General features: G+C 36.9%; 1 protein-coding gene across 1 annotated transcript; it reads right to left on the bottom strand.

The window, feature by feature from the left end:
- adgrg1 (adhesion G protein-coupled receptor G1) lies at positions 1-24,381 on the bottom strand. Its single transcript, XM_056461488.1, has 14 exons — positions 24,001-24,381; positions 11,561-11,649; positions 8,450-8,893; positions 8,297-8,345; positions 7,545-7,659; positions 7,336-7,458; positions 7,114-7,230; positions 4,975-5,017; positions 4,779-4,882; positions 4,463-4,581; positions 4,097-4,359; positions 3,916-4,015; positions 929-1,203; positions 1-694 (listed from the first exon to the last, which is right to left on the bottom strand). The coding sequence occupies exons 2-14, from the start codon at positions 11,628-11,630 to the stop codon at positions 570-572; spliced, it is 1,947 nt and encodes a 648-aa protein (XP_056317463.1). The 5' UTR covers positions 11,631-11,649; positions 24,001-24,381; the 3' UTR covers positions 1-569.
- Positions 24,382-24,826: the final 445 nt, after the last annotated feature.

The following is a 24,826-nucleotide window of genomic DNA, read 5'->3' on the forward strand; positions in this document are numbered from 1 at the left end:
TAAAAGGAAAGGTTTGTGCTTTACTATGATTCATTATAAATCTCTGAAACATTAAGTGCAACTTACAAAACTATAGAAAATACAGTCTGCTAAGCTCATTTACCTTGTTTCTAAAAGAATATACATTGAGGAATGTATTTTTGGCAGTTTGAACTTACACAACACTTTACTTGCCTCACAACTTACTACTCACATTAAAAAAAAAAATCATTACCAAAAGCGATTTCCTAAAACTCCTACATCTCACAATGATTACAGCAGTTTTACACAGTAGTAAAACAAACAAACTAAAGTGCAAGAGCCGCTTAAGAAAACAAAGCACCGTATCATACTCATTCTAAGAATATGAATACAGAAATGCAGCTTATGATAGGTGAAGCATTTATGCTCAATGACTGGTTGCTCTTGGACTCGATATCAGTGCAATGTCATCTGAGCAACATTCAACATCCTGACCGGCAGGAAGAGAACAGATCTTCACAAATGCCCTTCGTGGATAAACTTTCACGATCTTAAAAACTGTCATTTGGCAGTTTCAGAAAGCTTCTGTTTTAGCATCACCAGACTTCCTAACTCTTCTCATTAGTCTGTAGCATATGCTGTTTTGAAGACCCAGAACTGCTCCCATCCGAACTTGACACATTTTTCTTTTTCATCCGCTCAAGAGCGTAGAATCGCAGCATGAGGAAAAATCCTGTCGAGACACATAGAAATCGAATATTATCGTAATTAATCATTTAATATAACAGAATGGAAGCTATTGAGTTACATTTCTGAAGCAAACATTCAAAGATAACAAAAGGAAACAAGTGTCAGGCCTGATTTATTTTTATATCCCGCCACAGGAACTCAGCTTACATTGTACACAATAGCAAAGGCATTTTTTGACTTTGTGCATTTTGTGATAGTGCATGAAAAAAAAACTCACCCTGTAAGGAATTGATAATGCAGAAGAGGAAGAGGGTGACCTCTGAGAAAGGGCCAAAATTGATAAAACCCAGACCCCATGTTGTGCCGTACAGACAGGTGAGACCCCAGATACTCAGAAAAGCCACATGGATCTTCTTCCAGTCTGGTCTGTTCCGGATCTCTCTCACCACAAGGAAAAGCATGGCTAAACCAGAGCTCATCACGACTGCCAGTAAGCCAATGTTGATGATGTAATGAGCTAACTGACTCTTATCATCCTCTGTCATCCAGCACCTAAATGAGTAAAGCAAAGTTTATATTAATGTATATATACTGCATGCATGATTATATACATGGCCCAGGCGATACTTCAGTTTTATTGGCATTAGTGTGCACTCAGTCAAATGAAGAGTCTTTCAAGGTATACTCATAAGTTTCATCCTTGTTCAGTTTTTGCTATTATTTAATGGAAGGCAGTGCAGACAAAACAGTCTAGACAAAGGTCTTTAAACAAGACCATAAGTATAAAATTTGATCATATCAACGTAAACCGTTTGACATTTTAAATGAATAGTTCACCTACAAATGTAAATTTCCACACTATTTATTCACCCTCAAGTGGTTCCAAACCTTGGGTTCTGCTGAACCATTGATTTCATAGTAGTAAAAACAAATAATATGGAAGTTAATGGTTACCAGTTTCTAACATTCTTCAAAATAACTTGTTTTGTGTTCAGCATAAGAAAGAAACTCAAACATGTTTGTGACAACTGAAGGGTGAGTAAATGATGACTGTATTACTGTATGTGTGTAAACATCAGTGTTGGGCAAGCTACTTAAAATTGTAGTGGGCTAAGCTACTACTCTACTTAAAATGTAGCTTAACTACACTAAAAGCTACTCTCTGGGAAATGTAGCAAGCTAAGCTAAAAGCTCCTTGATAAAAGTAGCTTTGCTACATCTAAGTTATTTTTGCAATTTTCATTTCTAAACCGAATGCAACTTAAATCCAAGTCAATCATATCTTAGTGATCAATAAAACTTGTCAATGAAATATATGAGGCATAATTGTTCAGTTCAATTATGTACTGCAAATAATACACTAATACTAATACAATAATACTAAACAAACAAATTATAGTATATAACAGCAAAAACAAAAAGCCTAATAAAACCAGGTGTCACACATTTTAAATACTATATTAATTTATAGTAAGGGGAAATACTTATAAATAAGCATGATTTTGTATTGTATATTTACAATTCTTCATTAATAAATTACACTACATAATGGGATAATAAAATTATATTATAAATAATAAAATAGGATTTTTTTCGTTTCCTAATAAATAATAAATATTATTATTAATAAAATTAAAATAAAATGTTTAAATAAATAGCCTCATTATTTATTTATTTACATGATTTATATATGAGATTAGAATACATGTTAGCTTTTGTAAGTGATTTTATGTTTTGAAATAGAATATGTAATGTTCTCAATAACATTTGTAAAGAAAACAGTTTTTATATTTTCTGTTTACATATATTTGAATTAATATTAAAAAAATGAGTGCATGATTTAACCAAAACTACTTTTGGATGTTTTTTAAATGCATGTGCGTGTAAAACAATTTAATTTGCACAAAAAAAGATTGGGTTCTTCTCTAAAGTAGTAGTTACTCCACCTTGTTAAGTGCATCATTGTGGGCATTTTACGTTATAACTAACGTGGTTTAAACGACAGATCTGCGACAGAGAAACTACAGTTTTGGGAAACACTCGCCACTACATTGTTCTTTTCCCAAATGATGCATCGTACTATGATAGTTCAGCCACGAGTTAAGTCGTTGTTTGGGAAACGCACCCCAGAGCGAGAGGTGGCAGTAACGCACCAAAAAGTATGTTGTCGACCACCATAAAACAGGAAGAAGAAGAAATCTTCATTCTCGCTATTATATGGATTTTTTTTCATTGGCTAGACACCGGCTTCACAGCTCTGTGAATGTCTGTGCCATCACCTATTGATCCGTGATCGGTAAATGTAGCTTGTGTGGACGCTACTACACTACTTGACAAAAAAAAAAAAATAGCTGAGCTGGAGAAAAGCTACTTGACTTAAAAAGTAGCGACGCTACCGCCAAGCTACAGAGAAATGTAGTTAAGCTAGTCGTGTCACTACTTGTAGTGACGCTACTGCTCAACACTGGTATACATGCAAAGTTTGACTGTCTTGAGGCAAACATTCTAAAGGATAGAGATCTAATTTCTGATGTTTGAATTTGTACATGCCCGCACACTGTTACATTATCTTTCACAAATACACATGATGTATTCATACAGCTCAGCATAACATCATACCATATAGCAATTTCATTGAGTTTGTACAATCAAATTCCATGTGTTTCATTTAAAAACTTTTGACACTGATGACCTTCCATATTTCCTATTGGCCTTCCATATTTAGCTCTGCACACACGCACTGGTCAAAACGAGGATCTACTATCTTTGCAACTTTGAGTATGTTTAAGTTTGTGTCGCAGCTTGTTTGCATACTCAGAATCAATGACTCTGTGTTAACAATCGTAGTGAAAAACTATTACAGCAGGTTCACTCACAAATATAAGACTGTGTAAGAAACATAGTACACAGAAGATGGTAATCTTAAAGTCTGCAAGAACCAGAAGTTGCTAAGACTTTTATTTCACTGTTGATGTACTTCAAAATGAAACAGAATATTGAGTATCATTCCCTCAAAGTAAACTAAAAATAAAAGGGGCATGGTTAAGAATATTATCCCCGAAGCCGTCAAACTGACGCCAACAGAGAAGGACCAACACTCCAAATGCCAAAGCAAATGGTCAGATTTTGATTGAAGATTACCAAAATATTTTATTTTTCAGTGGATTAACTTCATTGTTTATCTACATAATAACAATGTTTGCTAGCAAAATAAACGTTGTAAATTTTGATTCCACATGGACTTTACTGTAAATATCTCCTTACATTCGATATGGATTGTTGACGTCATCACTTGGTTTAATCTTCCTTTCGCCATAAATATCCCCTACGAAGAGCAGTATACTGACAAGCATAAATGGAAAACCTGAAATTGGAGAGAAAAACAAATCTGTTAATTATCCTGTCTTAATTTAATTCATTTGAATGAGCTTATGTTTACGCTTACCAAAGCCCATCAGATAAAATATCCAAATTGGTGGGGGTGAATTGAACACTTTGCGCACTAACAAGAAGGTGTGAAACACTTCCATAGCCATCCAGCAGAGGGTGCTGAGCAGCCCATAATGAAGAAGGGACCCTGTTATCTGACAAACAGTTTCATTTCCAAAATTGGCCAGTGGACAGGTGAGAATGAAGAACAAGCACAACAGAAATATCGCCACTACTAGGCCACGGTGCACCAGTGAGATCTGGTTTTTCTTCCCTTTTCTGCAATGCAGACACAGACAAGACAAAGAACAACATGGTGAGAATCAAATTTTTTTTTGACAGTGTAGTCAAAAGTATTCTTGGTCACTGAATTCACACTTACCTGCGTTTGCAGAGCCAGTAGAAGAGCACCAAACAGCTCACCAAGGACACAGCACAGCCCACTGCTGTAATGAAAGTCAGAGCCTTTAGATGGCGAACTGTGCTCTTCTGCTCCACTTGCTGCAGCATCAAAGAGAAAGAGACAAGGTATGTATCATTTCATATTCATGCTGTAATCCATTACCGCACTGCCCGATTGGATATGCATATTTCCAATGATGAGAGAAGTACCTTTCTTTCATGAAGTGGCTTTGCTACCAGCCATAAGTCAAAAACCAAACATTTAATTTTCCTGATCTGCTAATCCTGCTACCTACCACAAGAATAGCAAAGTATGTGAGGTGATTGCAGTGGCATTCTGTCTGTTCTTCATTGATTTTAACTGTTTCGCAGCCATCATCTTTCCAGTTCACTTCATTGTCTGAGGGGAAACACATTAGAAGAACAATCAGTAAATGTGCTGAAGTCTAATGCTGACTGATGATGTGTATGAACATGAAGACGTGAGCAGACCTTGTTTTGTGTCCCATGAAACACATTTTCCTGAGCTGTCAGGCTGTGAAAGGAAACAGAAGACTATTGTGATATCAGTTGTTAAAATAGAGAGCATTTTAGTCAGAGGTGGTCTTAGATGTCTAGGGACCCTAGGGAAAACTTTAAGTGTCTGACCCTGTGAGTGTATGAATAAAAATAAATTCGTAACCACCAAACCCCTTAATTTGTTCATTCAGAGCAGATTTCAGTAATACAATAAAAATGAAAATTGTAAATACATAATTTAGGCTACTAGAAATAATAACCTACTATACAGTAATTGAAGGCGACACGGTGGCTCAGTGGTTAGCACTGTCGCCTCACAGCAAAAAAGTCGCTAGCTCGAGTACCAGCTGGGTTAGTTGGCATTTCCGTGTGGAGTTTGCATGTTCTCCCCGTGTTGGCGTGGGTTTCCTTCGAGTGCTCTGCTCTTCCCCAGAGTCCAAAGACATGAGGTATAGGTGTATTGAATAAACCTAATTGGCCATAGTGTATGTGTGTGAATGAGAGTGTATGGGTGTTTCCCAATATTGGGTTCCTTCCGCTGTGGCGACCCCAGATTAATAAAGGGACTAAGCCAAAGGAAAATAAATGAATAAATGAATGAATGAATGAATGAACGAACAGTTGTTGAGTCAAGTAATTAAAACGGATCACACTTTTTATTAGTGTATGTGTAAGAAATAACGATGAAAGGCTATTGACTTTATAGAAAATATTGCACACCTGAGGTGGTGATGCCGTTACATCTTCTGTGTGCATTATTTTTTAATAATTCAACAGAAATCAAAATCAAAAAAGTAAAAAAAAGGAAAGCTGACAGAAACAACATGGCTGAATGGAGCATACACTGACTGACAATACATATTATTCAGTCACAAGATGGCACCAAACAGTTATGTATGTATGTATATATATATATATATATATATATATATATATATATATATATATATATATATATATATATCAAGTGTTACAGAAAGCCACATAATAACCAACAGTAAATGATGCTGAAACTTCAAGAATGTATGCACAAATCTATAATGATAAGCATTTTGTCAAAGTAGCCAGAAGTCATTCATTTTCAATAGGACTCAGCGTTGATAAGCATTGAGCAGCGGCGCGGCGCAGCGCAGCGCGGTGCATGTTCACCAAAGTGGGCGTTGAGGAGAATTGAAATCAAGTCAACTTTATGGTAATGAGCTATGATGCGGTTCGGCGGCAACTAGACGAAATCTAGAAGTCCACCGCTTGAGAGGAGTCCAGTGAACACAGTCACTGTGAACTTTGGTTCCAACCACAGTTGTTCCCAAGGGTTTTAGTATTGCGGTTGCTGGATTTCCAATTATTTACTGTTTTCTTACAGGGACATACATTAAAAAAAGTTGCAGGCGAGTGGATGTGCATTAATGCTATTTTTTCTTTAAAAAAGCGGGAATCTCATGCGAACTATAACAACAGTACAAAACAGTATTGCTACTTCAGAATATTTTAGAGATGGACCCATATTAAATAAGTGGAGCAAAGCCACACCACAGGAACAAATTGATCTTCCATAGTAAAATGAATTTAATCAACAACATTTTCACGCTAGAAAGCTAGTTTTTATGCGGGAATGTAACTGATATGCTGCAACAGCATGGAATCAATGTAACGAATTGTGACGCTCTTGCCGCTGGAGAAGAAATGCAGACAGCGTTGTTGCCAGGGCAGCCAGAGCGAACTTTGATACTCTCGCTGCCTTTGGTGTGAATGCACAGTTAGTCATTATAACATCTTTAAGGGATGCCCTGGTGGATTTGGAGGCCTTCCACAACTTTCGTACTGTCTGTATAGGGAGGATGGACTCAGCACTTAAAAATTCTATATGAATAAATATGGAAATTGCAATTTTTTTGCAATCTTTGCAATTTAAATAGCAAAAACATGATCAGCAATCTGATGTTTATCAGGTTTCACCTTAGCATGTGGTCATGTGGTTTTAGTGTTAAGGAAATGGAAGACATTTAGTCTACTCAGTAGAAACTGATGCGAGCTACAGTTGCTGTCGCTCACACCATGCGGCATATTGTTAAAAAGTTCTAGAACAGCACCTCAATGTGCTTTCCCACTTACAGCAAATGGACGATGATGGAACCGGATTTTGACAGGCTCTTTGAGGTTTCTGATAATCTCATTTTCCACAGAGAGTCCCACAATGTCTTCCAGAAGAGCTGATTTAGCTGGTCCTCGCTATACAAAAACACAAATACTCATGTATCATACTGAACATATGTTGGTATGGAAGCTAAATAATCCACATGATTTCTCTCTGTTCATCAAATGTCACCATCATACCTCAAATAATGTCTTGTTCTTGTAGTAAGTGCACACTACTTTGGATCTGCTGCTTGATACAGATTTCAGGCTTGATGGAATATAAACAGAGGGTATGGTGTTTGTGTCTACAAATCGAGGGGCCTGAAATGCAACACATATGTATATTAATGCATATTCTAGAAAGAGACCATCCTGTGAATGCTTCTAATAATGTCAAAGTCATTTACTGGCACGGTGAAATTGTGTCCTGTGAATTCCTCGTCCATCTCAATGACTGTGCCCTGAGCACAAGGTAGATCCACACGACCCTTTGCATTGGATTTCATCACTACTTCCTCTATCCTGCAAACACAAACAAACACATGCATTTAAATGTGAACATACTACAACACACCTCCCATATTTAAAGTAGTGTAAGTTATTAATATATATATATACACATCAAGTTAAATACCAAATGTATTCAATGCATGACTCATAGATTGCTGCATTCATGTACGCCCAAATCGCATATATCCCACAATACCACAAAAAAAGTTATTCATGGTATTTGGTGTAGAAGGCAAGGTGTTATGGTTATAAAGTAAACCACAGTGGACCCACCCATTTATGCATCAAACTGAGCATGCAGAGGCAGTTCGATCATTTTCAATAGTAGATACATTTCTCTGTACTTTAAAAGAACATGCAAAAACAAATGATGTAATATATATCTTGAAAATGTGATCAATGCATCAAAGAACCAGTGATGCATCCGACTGTCCGTGCAATGAATTAAGTTAAAAAGCTAGTGCCGTCACTGGTTCGACTTCCTGTATGTGGCTCAAGCTCTGTTTTTCACTCGGTCTTAAGCTCAGCATGATTGCATCTTACAAGGATGCAAGAGGTGACGTTACGATGCATGGTAGATTTCATATCACAGTAAAGTAATAGTGAAACAACTAAACAAAACCAAACAAATAAAAGATGACTGGCTCACATGTTTGCTCCTCTGGGCTTCAGACTGGCCTCTTCACAGAACTTCTCCTCTATTAATCAGAAAACAGATGAAATGTGTTGAATTAATGAATACATCTGATATCTCTAATTCACGAGACAACAAATTATGATATATTAAAATAAAGATTCTTACTGCAGTTGATTTGAGCTCCATCAAATGTGTAGTTTCCCTTGAGATCACCTGTGATGATATCACCTTTCACACTGCCATTCACAATACCATACATATGAGCGTTTTCTTGAAGTCCTTGTGAGAGGTCAGTGCAGCAGGTTCCTTGAAGGCCGTTTGGTTTACATAGAGTGTGATTCTTGCCATTGACCTCCACTGTCAGCCGGTCCAGCAGCGGCTCCCAGAACACACAGAAATGACTTTGATTCTGATGAGGATTTGAGTCTAGTTGAATGGATGACGATTGTGTGCACTTGGCTGTGATCCTGCCCTGAATGGAGAGTGTGCTCTCATTGGCTGAAATGCCAATTCTTTCACAGCCGGTTTTCAAATCATATTCCAGATTTCGAGGTGCGATGCCATGGAGCCACTTTCCACACATCTTGAAGTCTCTGTCATTGTCTGTTGCTGTTAGATGAACAAATTGTGGTAAAACTTTTATTATTATGCTGTAAATGAATGAATGTTAGCTGCAAGTAATAATCAGAAAAAAATAATAATAATTATATATATATATATATATATATATATATATATATATATATATATATATATATATATATATATATTAGGGGTGTCAAAATTAATTGTTTCTTCGGTGCACGACAATTTGGTATCGGTTCAGTAATAATCATAACCGGTTATTATGTATTGATGTCATTTATCTCATATGCGCTCTGTCGCGAGGGAGGGGAGCGCTGGTATTTACAACACTACAGGCACTAACTACTTAAAAATTTCACTGTGTGTGTGTTTTCTGGAAAGTCTTTCACTGGCACTTATAGCAGAAGCCCCTATTTCTCTGCGATTGAGGGAATGATAGTACTCCATTTCTCTCTTTCTCACTGTGGCCCATTTCACCTGCTGGCGTGACTTTCCCTCTCGGCTGCTGACGTGAGTTTTCCTCCCCTCTCTTTACCTCTCAGCTGTATGCATTCCGAATTTTCAAATTTCCGAATAAAGCGCGGGAGTGGTCGGCAACTCTGGTGTAATTTTAACAGGAGTGGGCAAGCAAGCGCGCGTGGCGTGTGTGTGTGTGTAAGTGCGCATGTGTGTGTGTGTGTGTGCGTGCGTGTGTGTGTTTGTTTGGTGCTGTCTATGTTTGTGTATGTGTGTGAATGAGAGACAGTGTGGTGCTGTGTGTCCATGTGTGTGTGTGTGTGTTTATACAGACAGCTTGTTATAGCCACTCCCCAAAATACAACACTGTTTATGGAAAGCATCGTCAATGCACCGTGTCGCACCGAAATATCGAATTGAACAAAATTGATGGCATGATAATCGTAATCAATCGAACCGTGAGACCAGTATATATATATATATATATATATATATATATATATATATATATATATATATATATATATATACACACACACACACACTATATACAGTCACTGGCCACTTTATTAGGTACAACTGCTCGTTAATGCAAAATTCTTATCAGTGAATCACATGGCAGCAATTCAATACATTTCGATAGACATGGTCAAGACCAACTGCTGCAGTTCAAACTGAGCATCAAAATGGGGAAGAAAAGTGATTTAAGTCACTTTGAACGTGGTATAGTTGTTGGTGCCAGATGGGATGTTCTGAGTATTTCAGAAACTGCTGATTTACTGGGATTTTCACGCACAATCATCTCTAGGGTTTACAGAAAATGGTCCAAAAAAGAGGAAATGTCCAGTAGCAGTTCTGTGGGTGCAAATGCCTTGTTGATGGCATAGATCAGAGGAGAATGGCCAGACTGGTTCCAGCTTGGTTCCAGAAAGGTGAAGGTAACTCAAATAACCCCTCTTACAACAGAGGTATGCAGAAGAGCATCTCTAAATGCACAACACATCGAAACTTGAAGCGGATGGGCTACAGCAACAGAAGACCACACCGGGTGCCATTCCTGTCAGCAACAGGAAACTGAGGCTACAATTCGCACAGGCTCACCAAAACTGCACAATAGAAGATTGGAAAAACGTTGCCTGGTCTGATGAGTCTCGATTTTTGCTGTGACATTTGGATGAATGGGTCAGAATTTGGATTCAACAACATGAAAGCACGGATTCATCCTGCCTTGTATCAACGGTTCAGGCTGGTGGTGGTGGTGTAATGTGTGGGGGATATTTTCCTGGTACACTTTGAACCCATTAGTGCCAATTGAGCATCATGTCAACACCACATCCTACCTGAGTATCTTCTGATGGCTACTTCCAGCAGGATAACGCGCCATGTCATAAAGTGCAAATCATCTCAGACTGGTTTCTTGAACATGACAATAAGTTCACTGTACTCAAATGGCCTCCACAGTCACCAGACCTCAATCAAATAGAGCACCTTTGGGATGTGGTTGAACAAGAGATTCGCATCATGGATGTGCAGCCGGCAAATCTGCAGTAACGGCATGATGCAATCATGTCGATATGGACCAAAATCTCTGAAGAATATTTCCATTTCTTTATTGAATCTATGCCAAGAAGTATTAAGGCAGTTCTGTAGGCAAAACAGGGTCCAACCCCATACTAGTAAGGTGTATATAAGTAAGGTGCATTATAAAGTGGCTGGTGAGTGTAACTGTCCAAACGATCACATTTCAAATAATCAATATCATCATTCACACAACATATAACATTTTAAAGGAGTTTGAACAGTTAATGGAAGTGTGCATAAAGAACTAATTGTGTACTGAGAAAACACTGGCTGTAAATTGTAACATTTTAACGAATTTGATTGGACAAGAGTATCTAGTTTGCCTATATAGCCAATACTGCCTGCAATAGAAGTACAATTTTGATCTAACTGATCTGAATAACCTATCAAGCATACATCTACAATATACTGTATACACTGTAAGCTGAGTGAAATGCAATGCAATGGTAGGTTTCTATTTGACAGTAATGATATGCAACTAATAATTTAATTAGCTGTTTTCCTCTAAAAATAACTGCTAGTCTAACCGATTTGTCATGGCATCTCTATATTGCTGCTTTCTTGTGATTTGAAGTGCTTCGTTTATCCTCATTTGTAAATCCATTTAGATAAATGAGTTCTCTAAACGATTAAATGTAATGCTCAACTACTTACCTTGACCCAAAACGAACAAAAGACAGATGAGTAGCCACAGTCTTGCAGTCTTTGTTGAATTCTGCTTCATTGCAGTTCATAGATGAAGCCTGCAAGCAAAAGAGAATTTTGTTATACATTCATTCATTTTCTTTTCGCCTGAGTCCCTTTATTATTCTGGGGTCACCACAGCGGAATGAACCGCCTTGTTAAAAATAAATAAATATAAATAAATAACAATACCTCATGCGTGGGCAACCTTAGAAACAGGAACATAACTTATCAAATATCTTTGCAGTTCCTGCCTCTTACAACCTTATAAAACATACACATCTGCATTTTCCATACTGATTTCCTCTTTACAAACTCACACTTCTTGAGATAAAGATGTAGGCTTCTAGAAACACATCTATTTCTGGACTCTTATCAATGAGAACAAATACATGCTAGGGTAAAAATACATTGTGATGAGTACTAGGCAGCAACTGCCATCCCTTATCAATGGGAACAGACTTTCTTTTCAACAAAACCACTTTTGTGGTCGATGCTCGCGTTCAGCACAGCGCACAGATATGATGCTGTCTTTATGTCACAGTCTTTGTTTTGTTTTGTGTAGTAAAGCATGAATCCTCGTGGTCATCACAAAGAGCCTGTCTCTGATCTTCAATGCAATGAATCATAGCACACTGCCAGTCCCAGTGTGCTAAAGCATACAGCAAGTGACAGTGGATGAGTCAGACACTACATGGCAAGTTGTCTAGCATGAGTCAGCATGGGTCACTCACCGGACCACACAACAGAACTAAAAGCCACCTCTGCATATCCGACAGTGTTGAATGATGATGTTTGTTCCTCACTTTACAGACAGACTATGCAGACGACCTATGAATGCACATTAAAAATACACTTACATGTGGGTAAGAATTCAAGAAGCCCACATCCTCTTAAGTAAACAATTGCTGCGTCTCAATTAGCATACTAGTTGTACTTTACAAAATTAGAACGAGTGTGCGTAAAATCACATGATATTGAAATATTTTGGTATTCAATATACAGTTGAGGTCAGAATTATTAGCCCCCCTGAATTATTAGCCCCCCTGTTTATTTTTTCCCCAATTTCTGTTTAACAGAGAGAAGATTTTATAACACATTTCTAAACATAATCGTTTTAATAACTCATTTCTAATAACTGATTTATTTGATCTTTGCCATGATGATGGTAAATAATATTTTACTAGATATTTTTCAAGACACTTCTATACAGCTTAAAGTGACATTTAAAGGCTTAAGTAGGTTAATTAGATCAACCAGACAGGTTTGGGTAATTAGGCAAAGTTATTGTTTAACGATGGTTTGTTCTGTAGACTATCGAAAAAAATATAGCTTAAAGGGGCTAATAATTTTGACCTTAAAATGGTTTTTAAAAAATTAAGAACTGCTTTTATTCTAGCCGCAATAAAACAAATAAGACTTTCTCCAGAAGAAAAAATATTATCAGATATACTGTAAAAATTTCCTTGCACTGTTAAACATCATTTAGGAAATATTTTAAAAAATATAATAATAATAATTCTGATCTCAACTGTATATACATTGAATATTCCAAAGACACACAGATGGTCTACTGTTTCTGCCGGAAATGCAAATTGCTGATCTGTGGTGCACACTGTAGTTAATATTGCTCACAACACATGCTGCGCTAGAGGAGGATTTGATTAAAACTACAAACACTCATAAAAACTGTGTAAAAAAAAAACATATGACAGATGTGTGAAACAAATGGTTTGAGTGATTAATCAATAGCTAACCGGATATTTAATCTCCAGAAACATTGTGACCATTTATTAAGGTACACGGTTGGTCTTTGACCTTTTAATGCATCTTTATGCAAGCAAACAAGCAGATTTTCATTCATTCATTCATTTTCTTTTCGGCTTAGTCCCTTTATTAATCTGGGGTCGCCAAAGCGGAATGAACCGCCAACTTATCCAGCATATGTTTCACACAGCGGATAGCCTTCCAGCTGCAACCCATCACTGGGGAACATCCATCCACACCACATTCACCGGAGAACCCGAAGGAAACCTATGCGAACACAGGGAGAACATGCAAACTCCACACAGAAATGCCAACTGACCCAGCCGGGGCTCGAACCAGCAACCTTCTTACTGTGAGGCGATTGTGCTATTCACTGCGCCACCGTGCTGCACAAGCAGATTTTGCCACATGAAATCAAACAAACAGGACCATCTCTTTGTCAATATCTTAAAGTAAAACAGAACATTTATTTTCATGATTGTCATGAGGACACTTCAATTTTTGTGTGACTTTATTTTTTGCCAAATGACAAATTTCTTGTATAGTGACTCTGAGAGCAGTGCTGGAGATATTCATGTCCTCATATACTGTACAGTGAGACAAAAGAACCACAATTTTCCATTTAAATCAACTTTTGATTTATTCATCTAAAAATAGTTTGGAACTTTACCTTGGCTTAATCAAGAAATATTGCTGCCATACCACGGCTGCTAAGATATTATACGGCGTCTGAAACTTCAGTGCATTCCAGTTTAAATAATAATGGTTCAGGATCTGCACCAAATTAAATACATTCTGATTCTGAATCATCTCTCATAAAATGTCTCTATGATTGCAAGGCATGACCCTGTGCAAGCAGATGGTCAAATTGGTTATATTGATAGAAGTTAGTCGCAACAAACTTCCTTGATTATTATGCCAGAATGAGAGTATAGTTCCTGGCCATATCGGCCTAGATAAATACACATTTTTATTAGTACACAATGAAACTACAGAGGTCAAGCTTTAGAAAAAATTCAAAACTCTTTGGTCATTTTTGATCTAGATGCTAAAGGTATAATCTGATTCAATGATCTTTGCTAAGCTAAGCTGAACGTGCTCCCACCACACACAGAGATCAGCTGAATGGAGTCAAAAATGGTAAAACTCAACTGTTTCCTCTGACAAGGTGTAAAATGAGTCTATTATCCAAAAAAGTGGAGTCTTCCTTTAAGTTAGTGAACTGGGATTCAGATTCAAATGTAGAATAGCAAGGCATATATCATTTCTGATGCACATTCAACTGGTAAATGAATTACACAGCCTAAAAATAAGAGTACAACAGTGTAGTTGGACGACTTTCACAATTAAAGTCCAACCTTCCTGTCAGCAGCAACCACAGAGGCACATGTACGCACTTTAATTAGTTCTCATGCGTATAACACAGATCTAGCGTTTTGCGTTTCTGTGTGACCTTTAAATCTATCACACGCATGAGCTGTCGAAATGAAACTGTAGGAAAATGTAGCACACACACTGTAAAGATCAGACACCACTGTGGCTTTCCTGCATTTACCGACTTTGAGCACAAACATGCGTCAACCTGTTGTAGCAGATATTATGCAAAACACAACACCTGCAGCTACTCGATTTGGTCTGACGTCGAAACTACTTCATGTGCTTTTCCACTGCTGCGGCTACTAAGAGATGCATTTTAGAACTACAGAACTACTATGAAACTGCATATGTGTATAAATAAAGAGAACGAGAGTCACATACTGTAAAAGAGATTTAAAAAAATGCTAACATAACTGCCAGCTGTGTAGATAGAACAACTGTAAAAAGATCGGATTATTAAACCAGTGTTTCTGCAAATCTAATTGAATGAATTTTAATGCTAACCCTAATCCTATTTAATATTCGTAATGCCATACACAAGGAATCACACACACACATACAGAACATTTATGTGTTTTAGTTGTTGTTGGTTTTGAAAACTTTAAGCGCAACAAAATTATAGTTTAATTTAGACACAAAGTCGAAGTATGACACAATTTTCAACCCTTTAGACATTAAATATATATTTTTAATTATAAAGTTTTATACTTTGTGCAAAGCTGCCTTTTAGTTCTCTTATAAATAATAAACTTGCAGCACCTCTTTACTTCAGATCAGTCTCAGGACAGTTCCATACACTAGATGGCGCCACTAGCTCGTGCGGTCTTCTCCTTTCAGCATCAATTCACATGTAAGAAAAGTATTTAAACGCAGGATTTTACAGTTATTTAGTAAACCCTTTATTCCAATGTGATATATCACTAGTCAGTCAACAATTTGAACTGTTTCAAGGCCATAAAATAGTCAATAGTCGCAATATAATATAGTAGGCTTACTACTTTGGTGTTAGTTACCTGGTGTTCGGCTGTAGCACTGATTTAATAATAAGAGTAAGGACAGATCACTGGTAGAGAATTACATGTTATCCTATAAAAAATGCGCTCCGTCCTGCAGCTCTATTTATTTACAGTGAACGTCTATAATTATTTGTAATTATAAGATACAGTCACATCCCAGGAATGAATCAAACACAATGAACACTTGTCTGGTTCAATGATGACGGCTTTTCTAAAAAAAAAAAAACTCCTGTCGCATGAAAGCAAATCACAATAAGTAATTATTGAGGCAATATTCAAAATACATTAGGAAAAGTGTTTTGTTCTTGAAAAGCCTGTAAAAATAAAATGTAATGGTTTAAGTGATATTTAAGACCTTGAATTTTGCCAAAAAATTATGATTACGAAACCCTAAAACAGATTTTTTAGATGTGTATGCGCCACGATGTTAAAAACACAAGTAGGACACATACATTTCACTAACAAGTGAACATTGGTTGTTGTTGCGTTGTTTAGTGCATATTCGTTCTTCTGGTTTAAAAATAAATTCTGAAGCAATGTCACTGCGATTAGGTCATTGCATACATTACAGAAGGGTGATTGGCCGACAGTACCGGGCAGTACACAGTGACATCAATGACATTTTCAGCATGTCTGTGCATTAATTCATGAGAAAGAGTTGGTTCGAATCAATCAGCGTGCTCTATTGTGAATATGATGCAACTTTATTAATATGATGTGTATAATATGTATAATAATACGGTGGTGCAGTGGGTAGAACAATCGCCTCACAGCAAGAAGGTCGGTGGTTCGAGCCTCAGCTGGGTCAGTTGGCATTTCTGTGTGGAGTTTGCATGTTCTCCCAGTGTTCGCATGGGTTTCCTCTGGGTGCGCCGGTTTCCCTCACAGTCCAAAGACTTGCGGTACAGGTGAATTGAAAAAGTTAGGGTTAGGGTTAGTGTATGTATGTGCATGTATGTGTATGTATGTGCATGAATGGGAGTATGGGTGTTTTCCAGTGATGGGTTGCAGCTGGAAGAGAATTCAATGCGTAAAACATATGCTGGATAAGTTGGCAGTTTCATTCCACTGGGGTGACCCCAGATTAATAAAGGGGTCTAAGCCAAAAAGAAAATGAATGAATGAATAGAGTTTCGTCGTTGGCGGTACGGTGGCTCAGTGGCACTGTCGCCTCACAGCAAGAAGGTCGCTGGTTCGAGTTCTTGCTGGGTCAGTTGGTATTTCTGTGTGGAGTTTCTCCCGGTGCTCTGGTTTCCCTCACCAGACATGTGCTATAGGTGAATTGAATGAACTAAATTGGCTGTAGTGTATGAGTGTGCGTGTGAATGCGGAGGTGTATGAGTGTTTCCCAGTACTGGGTTGAGTTTGGAAGGGCATCTGTGTAAAACATATGCTGGAATACTTTGGCGGTTCATTCTGCTGTGGTGAATCCTGATAAGTAAGGAACTAAGCTGAAGGAAAATGAACGAATGAATGTACCATTTCGTCGACTCTTTTTGGCTGTTACAGCATTCAGAGAGGGCGGTACCTACACCCTACACCCGCAACCCCCCTCCCACTCCTCACTTTTGTCCGTGACACGCCAACCCCCTAACTAAGTTACTAAGTTTATAGTAATATCACTACGTCTGCGTCTGTGTTTGTGTCGCTGGTGTGCAAATCAGCTGTTTTTTTTGTTTCTATGCACGTAATTCCTCTTTTCATGCAAACCCCTTCCCTCTTTCGTCACTCGACACTCCCACCTCAATAAAGCTGGACTCACCCACTTTTCTGACTATTTTTCAAACTAAATGTGTGAAAACACTCTGCCACGACAGGGGGGTTTCATGACCGTTTGAATGACTTTCAATGCTTTTTATGTGTACAACACTTCAAACTTCCTTTTACTTTAGAACTGACCACATTCTTTAACACTGTCTAACTGATCATTGCAAGTTTCATGGTGGCTAAAAGATGTCATGCAGATAAAAGATAAGGGACAGTTATTGTGCGAGACATTCTAAAAGGGTTGACTTGTGTTTGGCATATATACCAACACTGCAGCAATAAATAACATTTTGTTTACACTGCAAAAAAACAATCTACTTACAGATTTTGCCTCATTTATAATCCAAATGTCCAAATATTCGTAAATCAAGAAGCATTTTACTGTTTTAGTAAAATTTTGTTAAGATTATGGAAGTAATTTAGTAATGCCAGTGGGACAAGTAAAACAATCTTGTTTTCAGTTTGAAATAACTTCATTTTACTTACACGACTGGCAGATAATTTAGCTTGTTTTAAGGAAAACCCCACTTAATTTTGACATATTCTTTTTGAAAAAAAAAAAAACCCATATTACTTACTTATCTAAAAAATGCTTCTTGATTTAATTTTTAAATATTTGGACAAGAGGTGTTCGCTTCCGGGTCTTTTGGAGTCTTCTCGACTCCTAATTTTTGAGTCGGTGGAATCGACTCCGGAATCGACTCCATTTACATTCACTTAAAATAGCGTAAGGATTTAACATGCTGTATCATGTCGTGCTTAACCCAATGCTACTGCGTCAATCGCAGCTTTACATTGTGCAGTTCTCCTCTGGTCAGACAAAACCAACAGTAAATCATCTGCAGTAAAAAAAAAATAGTTATCAACCTACACTTTTTAAAAACATATTTTAATTGTCTAGTTTAGATAATTTAGAAAATTACACTGCAATTTTGGAGACAGAGAGTTTAAACATCGAAATGTTTGTGTATATATATATATTTAAAATTGTCTATATATCTTCTTAATATAAATGTTTGATACTTGAATACTGTACAGAGTGAATGAAATAATCTGGCGTAGCGGACGGTCACGCAACGCACACACCCAAATCTACAGTTGTTTCTTTATTTTTTGACGATCAAAAAACAAAATAGCTAGATTTTCCATTTGAATTATTGACCAATTAAATATTAAACCCCATAAACGAAATATTTAACATAAATAGTTCATACATTAACAAACCTAATATAAAAAAAATAAAAGCAGCGTAAGAGACTGTGACTTAAAGCACATACATATTGCTCTCTCAATTTGTGCTTGCGGTTGCGAAATGTAAAAAAAAAAAACTAAAATGTGTGAACACGCATTCAAAGAGGGCGCTTTTGGTGTTTATGGTGCAAGAGAATGAGCTCTGGGAGTCGATTCCGGTACTAGGTCCTTTGAGAGTCCAGGAATCTATTTTTTGGAGTCGACTCCCCATCCCTAATTTGGACAAAAAAAACAAGACAAAATCTATAAGTAAAAAAAGCTTTTTTGGAGTGTAAGGGCAAGCTGTCAGTTTTAAATTAAAATGTTAATGCATTATTTTCCACACACTGGATACCAAGGCTTTATAAAGATCATTCAATCAGGAAAAAAATGTTCCAAAAAAACAAACAAACAAAAAAAAAAAAAAAACAGTACATTTAATAACGAAAACAAGCTTCAAAACTGACAACTGTTCAACTGTTCCTGTCTACGTTGTGGTAAGTTGTTTTTTCCAACCACACTGCCCACCAGGTACTATCAGTCCACAAAAACAAATATTTTTACAATGCAACTGAGCAAACTTCTTAGATGTAATCTATTATCATATAACTATCAATCAAACATGGTACAGTGAATAGTATGTACTTTAATGCTTACAATGTCCAACCCTATATTTCACTCAATAAAGAAACGCAATTCATCAAATAACCAAATTTCCAAGGTCTACTTTATTGTCGTATTTTACCCTTGCCTCGAGTATCTTGTAGTTTTAATATAATGATTGCTACTTATTGCAAATATAAAACTAGTTCTATATGTTATTTTTAAAATGCTTAAATTCTATCCTTCTGCCAAGAAAAAAAAAACAAAAACGGCGCTGACGGTATATATATGTCACAGTCTTGAATCTCTGCCACCTAGCCTGACTATTTGCCTGTTTAGACTATGACTTTGGATTGACCGTATGCTCCTGTTTTGCTCCTGTGTTGACCATTGCCTGCCTGACCCTTCTCTGTTGAATAAAGTACTGCATGTGGATCCTCAACTCCGTTGTCAGCTTCCCTCAGTTCCAATATATTACGGCAGTTCTAAGTAGGTGTAGCATGCCACACCTGAAACTGTTCCCATGCGATGTGTAATTTATTTATTTTTAATACATTATATGATGTCATACATGACACCCAGTACCCACACTTGTGGCATTTGCACTTGAACGCTTGTTCTATACATGAGCAATTCCATGTAAATATCAACCTTGCCATGGAATAAACAGTTTTTATCAAAATAGAGAAACCGTTTCTACATTTTCTGTGTAAGCAAGCCTTTTACAGTACTTTAAAAAAACTCAAAAATGTCTGTCAATGTTTTCAAACTATCATATTTGATTTACCAAAGTCAGACAAGTGGCAGTTTCACATCTGTCACATCCAAAACGGAAGTGTCACATCCATAATGAAGCTTTTCCCTCATTAATGCTAAAATGTCAAATAAAGTTCTATAGTGAGCTAACTCTTATCCTTTTGATTAGCATTATTTCTTTAAGGTTGTGCAGTTTAATTCACAGAATTTCTACAAAGTATGTTGTATACTGTAAACTCGTAAACTTTTTTGTCACATAAATACTGCATGTTTATTTTCCTCGTTTAAAATATAAAAAATGTTTACAGATTGATATTTTTTCTGATCCCAACAATCTGTGGTGAGTTATTTTGGGAAAATATAAACAGTTCAACAGCCTCAATATAATGTTAACATATACTTTCTATGTGAATTTATGTTTTTAATTTTTACTGCAAATGTCACATCCATAACGCTGGGATTGCTCACATTACATTTTCCCAGACATATTTGTAATGTAATGTAGGATTGTATTGTGTAGAACACTTGCAATTAATATAAAGTTAACCAATCAGGTTTTAGAGGAGAACTGCATTCATTTTCTTCATAACGAAATAGATTTTTAACAATAATTGTTTGACCAATGGGTCAGGGACATGCTTACAACAGGGTGCAAGAAAGGTTTTTACAGAGCATTACATACTTTTGCACATTTAATAATTTGCACTTTAAAATAAATGTCTAATCTTCTATTTAACTAGTTTCTAATTATTAAGTGACAAAAAGCAGCTGACGAATGCGATGTGACAAACGTGACTTATTTACTGACGTGTGCACTGTGAAGGTGGTCTGTAGTTTCCAAAACCACAAGTGTTAACAAAAAATGTAAGTGCTAGGTTTTTTTTTTTTTAAATGTATAGCCCTGCCTATTTCAAAGAAGCACTACGAAAGAGTTATCAAAGCTGGTCTCCCTGCACCCTCAAAACAGAAAAGCATCATGTTGACATCATGTTGACATTGTACCCCAACGTTTTGGGGACGTTGGATTTTGTTTGGAAATGAAAATGGGTTGACATCAGAACCCAACATCAGGCTGATGTCAATGTCCAATGTCCAACCTAAAATCAACCAAATATCAACGTCTAATCATGTTATACCTTAATGTTGTGTGGACATTACCACTATGACGTTTATCAGACATTGGATTTTGGTCACTTTCCAACACAACCTAAAATCAACCAAATATTAACGTAATTCGTCGTTATTAGACAAGGATGCACCCAATCCATTTATAGTTTGTGTTGCTATCGGTGATAGACAGATGTGCTCAATCAAGCTGACTCCATAAAATTCATTTTAAAAAAATACTGATATATTGATATACATGTTGAAAACTGTTCTACTTCAATCAAAAAAGGATGGAAATATAGTTTCCACAGTATAAAAAAATGAGACGACTCAGTGGAGTTATAACAAAGCAGCATATTGACTACCACTGAGAGTGCCCAGTTCCTCTGTGCTATGTTTAAGAAGGGTGCGTCTACGCCTCCGCCTTTTCTGGCCTCTCTCGCTCTGCCATTGTTCCAGCTATGTGGAGCTCACAGCGGTCAAAGAATGTCCCTTTTCTCTCCAAGCACCACTGAAAGGAAGCTGGTGAAGTCAATTTATACAGGAGCCAGTTGACAGTTTTATACTGTGCAAATACTGGAATTTTTCTTTGCACAAATTCATTAAATTCTCCTCTGCATTATGTTTTTTCCCACCAGCCGTTGAAGAAAACTAAAGTCATTTAAACACTTCCCCTTTTAGTAATAATGACTCTGTGGAAATTCTAATAACCTCAGAGGCTTTAGCACTTCCCCCTACCTGAATTTCTTTACTCTGATCACATCTGAGATGATTCATCATGTTTTGAAGTCCTACATGAACCTCAAAAGAGATGAACCACAGAAGACCTGCATTTCCATGGTTGATGTTGTGTCTAGTGAAGCTATAACAACCCGTATAGAACAAGAATGTGAACTTTGAGATGAACTAGGTCACGCTATTGTGATGGTCCTTTGTGACATCAATGGCAGACAAAAAAGAGAGAGGCTTTTCAGCTCGCTTCATTCTGAGCTGAAATGACAAGTAGCAGGGACCAAGGGCAAAGGTCTTTCAACCATTTAGCAGCATCCGCATTGATGCAAAGTTGCATTACAGAAAAAAAAACTGTTGACATTTAGTTGCACAGATCAACCATCGTGGTTCAGACAGGAAAACCAAGAAATTGGCTTAAAGAAAAGACATGGCTGAAACAGTATAGCATAGTTACTACCAAGTGAACTAATAATGCGAACCTAGAAAGTCACTTCAGAATAATACATCAGCCAAGTGTGCTAAATGCATAAATATAAACCTTAATACATCTTTCTCTAAATGCAATTCTTCAAGAAAATCCAAAACTCAAATTGTATTTGCTTTGTGCCTTCTGATGCAATAATGAAAGTATACACCAGAAGCAGGCACAGGCTCAATCTTCTCAGTTGGTTATATAGGAGGCAGATAAAGGGGGCATTCCTTTCTATTGAGGTGGACTGGCGAGGGGGGTTACAGGATTGTCGAGGCTTTCTCTAAAGCACACGGTCTCAGCGTGTCTTTGATTTGTTCATAGCCTCGGAGTAAATATGCGGCCGCTGCTCCTCCACCTGCGCTCTAATTTCCCCAAGGAGCTCCTTGTCTCATTTATTACACCAGTGAGCATGAAATGTTGAAATAAACGCTGAAATGCATGATAAACAGAGAAATGCGTGTTTATGTTATCTTAAGGTTGAGGTGAGCGCTGTTAAAAATAAATCCTGTTAAAGGTTATTGCATGGTAATATGCGTTAATGCTTGCTTTAAGCTCATTGACCATGTTTGTCTGATTTTAATGTTCAGGTTTTGGTTATTTCAATAGTTTCTTGTTTAAGCATATAAGCAAACGCATGCAAAGTTTTATGAAAAGCACTAAAACAGTCCATTTATGTGAATACAACTGGAAAATGTGAAATGAGGGTCAGTTGTCACAAGGCTCTCAGGTTTGGTAATGCAGATGTTTTGTTCTTGTTTTCCAGCATTGGATTACTAATTTTAATGTATATTAATGTTAATCCATTTCTTCAAAACTAAAAGATTTTCATATAGCCTTGAACAAAAAGTGAAAACAACATCCTTTAAGGCGAGGGGTGGGCTGTAGTTTACTGTATAATGAAGATAGAAAGAAGGTAGAAAGATAAAGGGATCGTTTTATAAAAATCAGGTCGGGCAAGATGTTTAATGGTGTTATGGCATAAAAACTAAAGGCATTTAAAAACATCTAGATTTTTTTAATTTCCTTACAGGAAAAATTACCATTGTGATAAAACATAATAACCTGCATATTACAGTCTAGCCATGGTAACCACATATTGGATTGGCCACAAGTTTAACCATGTCATTTGTACACTCTAAAAAACAATTATGGCTTTCAGCCACGATTATAATATAGTTACAATGCCAACTGCATCTAAAAAAATATTTATTTTTTTAATAAATCTTTAACTTAGCAGTTGGGTTTGTCCATATTTTACCCAATTTTAGGTTGGAAGAATCCAAGCATTGTTTTTGAGGGGAGTAAGTGTTAATCAATCCGCCGAAAAACACATTTTCTGGGAAACCCCTTCATTTCCAATAGTAATGTAAAAACAAATAGTAAAACAACTTTAAATTGTTACAAATTTATTTCCATTTAGTTAGCAGTATCAAGAGAAAGCCTAAATTTCGACAGAAACGTGACTTGCACCTTTCAGAAGCTCTTTTGACACCTCTCCAACGCGCAACCCTTTTTCTCAAACGTCAATTTGAGGGTTATATCACCTTTCACATTCGCAAAGCATTAGAAAAAAATGTTCTTACCTTTCACAGACAAACGCTGACCACTTTCTTCCAACACCCTCTTAAAAAATCGCGTAAAACGGTCGGTGTTTATTTTGCAGTAAGTCTCCCGGTCTGACAGTACTCGTCAAAACACGCGTAATGTGAAACGAGCTGAGGATAAACGCGAGTGACTTTCTCGCACTCGGAGACTCGGTGACTCAGAGTGACTCTCGGAGCGTGTGAATGCTGAACTGAAGCGGCTTGTGTCACATTATCAAGTAGTCATGCGGAAAGCAGAGATAGCGCACTAGGAGTCGCGTGGAAACACCACATCAGAGCATTTGTAAGTGCAATAGTCAAAAACGCTGCCAAAACTAATATTTTGTGAAGAAACGTGTTTCACTTGATATATTACAATAAGGTTTCATAGCAGAAACACGTGGTCAGGTACAGTGAGTCTCTGAAGAGAGAGGGAGGAGCTGTGATTGTGAACACTGGCTGTAGTTTACATAGCCAGGTTTCATTTGTGCATGAGAAAAATCTAGAACTAGAAACAAGCCCCTTCTCGGTATTAAGGAGTTCTGTTCAAGGGCAACATTTGTTATGTCTTGGAATATGTTACACATTAAACTCTATAAAGCCATAATGCCCAGGATAACTGATAAGATTGCATTGCTTGGTAAGGCAAGGCAAGGCAAGTTTATTTATATAGCACATTTCATACACAGTGGCAATTCAAAGTGCTTTACATAAACAGGAATAAAAGAAACAATTATAAGAGAAAAATGGTAAGAATAAAAATAAAATAAAATAAAAGCTGATAAAATGTGTTATAAAAGAATTAGTAGACTAAAAAGGGTGCGCT

The sequence above is a fragment of the Danio aesculapii genome, chromosome 7 (assembly GCF_903798145.1).
Source record: "Danio aesculapii chromosome 7, fDanAes4.1, whole genome shotgun sequence".
In the NCBI taxonomy this organism is placed as follows: Eukaryota; Metazoa; Chordata; class Actinopteri; order Cypriniformes; family Danionidae; genus Danio; species Danio aesculapii.

Coding starts and splice junctions, on each gene's coding strand:
- adgrg1 (XM_056461488.1), bottom strand. CDS start 11,630: ATGAAGCAGAATTCAACAAAGACTGCAAGACTGTGGCTACTCATCTGT. Junction 7,459..7,544: donor GACACAATTTCACCGTGCCA/GTAAATGACTTT, acceptor GTTGCATTTCAG/GCCCCTCGATTTGTAGACAC. Junction 5,018..7,113: donor TCCATCATCGTCCATTTGCT/GTAAGTGGGAAA, acceptor TTCCTTTCACAG/CCTGACAGCTCAGGAAAATG.